The sequence below is a fragment of the Juglans regia genome, chromosome 15, assembly GCF_001411555.2.
Source record: "Juglans regia cultivar Chandler chromosome 15, Walnut 2.0, whole genome shotgun sequence".
Lineage (NCBI taxonomy): Eukaryota > Viridiplantae > Streptophyta > Magnoliopsida > Fagales > Juglandaceae > Juglans > Juglans regia.
In genome coordinates, this window is record NC_049915.1 from 5115884 (window position 1) to 5119355 (window position 3472).

Below are 3472 nucleotides of genomic sequence, written 5' to 3' on the forward strand. Positions count from 1 at the left end.
ATTCATCTGAAATCTGCATTTCTTCAAGCAGATAGAATGCATGCGTGTAGTCTGAGTTGTTAATTTTGTCCATTCAATGGTGAGGTCATTGTTATTGCTGCAATGTCCCTCCACCAATCAGGGCATCGAAATCATGAGCGTAAGATAAGGTACTGGGCAATGGGCATCCCTAACTCAGCGGTCTTGATTAAATTTGCCAAACAGCTAGCACGAAATTCATGTAATAAGTCAAGCGCCCACCACAAAAGAATGGGCTTAGAAAGTTGGAAAGATAGAGGAGATCCAAGGTCCCCTACTAAAATATATACATTCATACTAGCTAGCTAGCTAGCAAGTTTGAAAATAATAATAGGCTTAGTAAATATCATTAGTTTTGCGTTCTTTTCTCCGACAGAAGGATATTTCGATAAAACGTTTTAAAAATAAAACGTAAGTGTGTGTGTGTGTGTGTGTGGGTATAAGTACTGGTTTGCAGTTGTGATACTTGCAACACCATGCCCATTCATTGCCATATTTCAATGGCTAATTCCCATATTCACAGCTTGTACTTGTGCCTTATCATTTTCTGTATCTCCCACCACCTAGCCACCACCTTGGGAGAATCTAACAACTATATCATTCACATGGACTTATCTTTCATGCCTAAAGCCTTTTCCGCCCACCATAACTGGTACTTGTCCACTGTTGCCTCTGTATTGGAAAATTCTGATCTTAGCACCAATGATGTCACAAGTACTACAGCCTCCTCTTCTAAGCTTATCTATAGCTATACCCATGTTATGAATGGTTTCTCTGCAAGCCTTTCTCTATCTGAGCTTGAGGCCTTGAAAAGATCTCCAGGTTTTGTTTCTTCAATCCGGGACTTGCCTGTTAGAGCAGACACAACTCATTCTTCCCAATTTCTTGGCCTTAACTCCAACTCAGGTGCATGGCCAGTGTCAAACTATGGCCAGGATGTCATAATTGGGTTGGTGGATTCAGGGGTTTGGCCAGAGAGCCCAAGCTTTAATGACAATGGCATATCAGAAATTCCATCGAGGTGGAAAGGAGAATGTGCAGGTGACTCTGAGTTCAACTCTTCTTTGTGTAATAAGAAGCTCATTGGAGCTCGGTTCTTTAACAAAGGTCTGATTGCCGAATATCCGAATGTGACCAAAACAATTGTGAATTCCACGCGAGATTCAGAAGGACATGGGACACACACGTCGAGCACAGCTGCTGGAAACTATGTTGAAGGTGCATCCTTTTTTGGCTATGCCCCAGGAACCGCTAGAGGCATGGCTCCCCGGGCAAGGGTGGCCATGTACAAGGCTCTCTGGGAAAACGGCACCGTCACATCCGACATTATTGCTGCTATTGATCAAGCAATTATGGACGGTGTGGATGTCATATCATTATCGTTTGGTTTGGATGGGGTTCCTTTGTACGAGGACCCTATCGCCATAGCTACATTTGCAGCCTTGGAGAAGGGCGTTTTCGTTTCCACATCAGCAGGAAATGAGGGACCTTTCATTGGGACCCTACACAATGGCACGCCATGGGTTTTAACTGTTGCTGCTGGTAACATAGACCGTGACTTTCGGGGAGTCATTACTCTTGGCAATGGAGTTTCAATAGAGGGGTCGTCTCTCTTTCCGGGAAATTCATCTTTCAGCCTTCGCCCAATTGTTTTTATGAATGACTGTGCTAACTTGAAGAAATTGAAGAAAGTTCGTGACAAGATTGTTGTGTGCGAAGACAAGAATGGGTCCTTGTCTTCGCAAGTTGAGAATGTTGGAGGAGCAAAAGTTGCGGCCGGTGTCTTTATAACTAATGACACTGACGTGGAGTTATTCATCGAGAGCACCTTTCCAGCAGTTTTCTTGAATCCAAAGAATGGAGAAACTGTCAAAGACTACATCAAGATCAACTCCAAGGCAAAAGCAAAGTTGGAGTTTCAAAAGACTATCCTCGGCACAAAACCAGCACCAAGTCTTACTGGCTATAGTTCTCGAGGACCATCTCCGAGCTGCCCATTTGTCTTGAAACCCGACTTAATGGCACCTGGTGATTTAATCTTAGCTGCATGGCCCCAAAATGTCTTAGCGGCCCTGGTGGACGACCACGAACTATTTAGTAACTTTGTTCTGTTGTCCGGAACATCAATGGCATGCCCACATGCAGCAGGAGTGGCTGCACTTTTGAAAGGAGCACACCCTGAATGGAGCCCCGCAGCCATCAGGTCAGCCCTGATGACCACATCGGACACTTTGGACAACACACTCGGCCCCATCAAAGACAATGGCGGTAATAACAATACAGTGGCTACTCCTTTAGCCATGGGTGCCGGGCATATCAATCCCAATAAGGCAATAAACCCGGGGCTAATTTACGACGTCAAATTGGAAGATTACGTAAATCTTCTCTGTGCTCTAAATTACTCCATGAAGCAAATCAAAATCATTACCAAGTCGGCTTCGTACAAATGTTCCAGTACAACCTCTTCCTTGGATCTTAACTACCCTTCTTTTATTGCTTTCTTCAATGCGAATGATTCGAACTCTGATGCAACAACCGTACAAGAATTCCATAGAACAGTGACCAACGTTGGAGAGGGACAGTCAATCTATGTTGCAAGCATAACACCCATTAAAGGGATTCAAGTCAGTGTAAAACCAGACAAATTGGTGTTCAAAGAGAAGAACGAGAAACAAAGTTTCAAGCTGGCAATAGAAGGTCCACGATTGCTAAAAAAGAAGATAGCTTTTGGTTATCTCAGTTGGGTTCATACTGCAGGTAAATACATCGTGAAAAGCCCCATAGTAGCCACAAGGGTTAGCTCGGAATTTGTAGCGTAGCTAGCAGAACTAACTGTTGTCTGCTAATTAATTAGCATTTGATCGTTCACTTGGGCTAAATAAAAGTTAATGTTTTTAAGTTGAGCTAACCGATCATGGGTGATCCTCTGCCGAAGAAAAAAGAAAACCGGCTGGTTGGTACAGATCATATATATTCTGCGAGTAATGTTTTATAGTACACCATCATCTTATTTTTATTTCATTATATAAGATGTGACATATTTATTACTATTATATAATAAAAAATAATATAATAAATTATCATTTAATGATAATAAATATATCACATCATATATAATAGAATAAAAATAAGATAGTAGTATAATGTATAAAATTTTTTCATATTCTGCAACAGTTAACACCAGCTTATTTATTAATGGATAGGGTTTTGATTCTTATGCATATTATTATTATTATTATTATTGGGGCCAAATGAAGTATGATCCGTGTCTTCGATCTGTAAGAAGATGGGAAAATTCAGTACTGGGAGAACAGTACGTACAGATATTTTTTTGTTGTATTTGCTGATCATCACGATCATGGTCAGGGTGGATATTTATGTCCAACCATAAATCATGATCATGGCTATCATATATTTGGCAAAAACTGTTATATTTGAAAAGCCTCCTTTATTT

The 3472-nt window shown here is 41.2% G+C and overlaps 1 protein-coding gene across 1 annotated transcript; it reads left to right on the forward strand.

The window, feature by feature from the left end:
* The first annotated feature begins 444 nt into the window (after positions 1-444).
* LOC108990415 (subtilisin-like protease SBT3) lies at positions 445-2986 on the forward strand. The gene has a single exon (XM_018964381.2). It carries the CDS (start codon positions 495-497, stop codon positions 2835-2837), a length of 2343 nt encoding a protein of 780 aa, XP_018819926.1. The 5' UTR covers positions 445-494; the 3' UTR covers positions 2838-2986.
* The last annotated feature ends 486 nt before the right edge of the window (positions 2987-3472 follow it).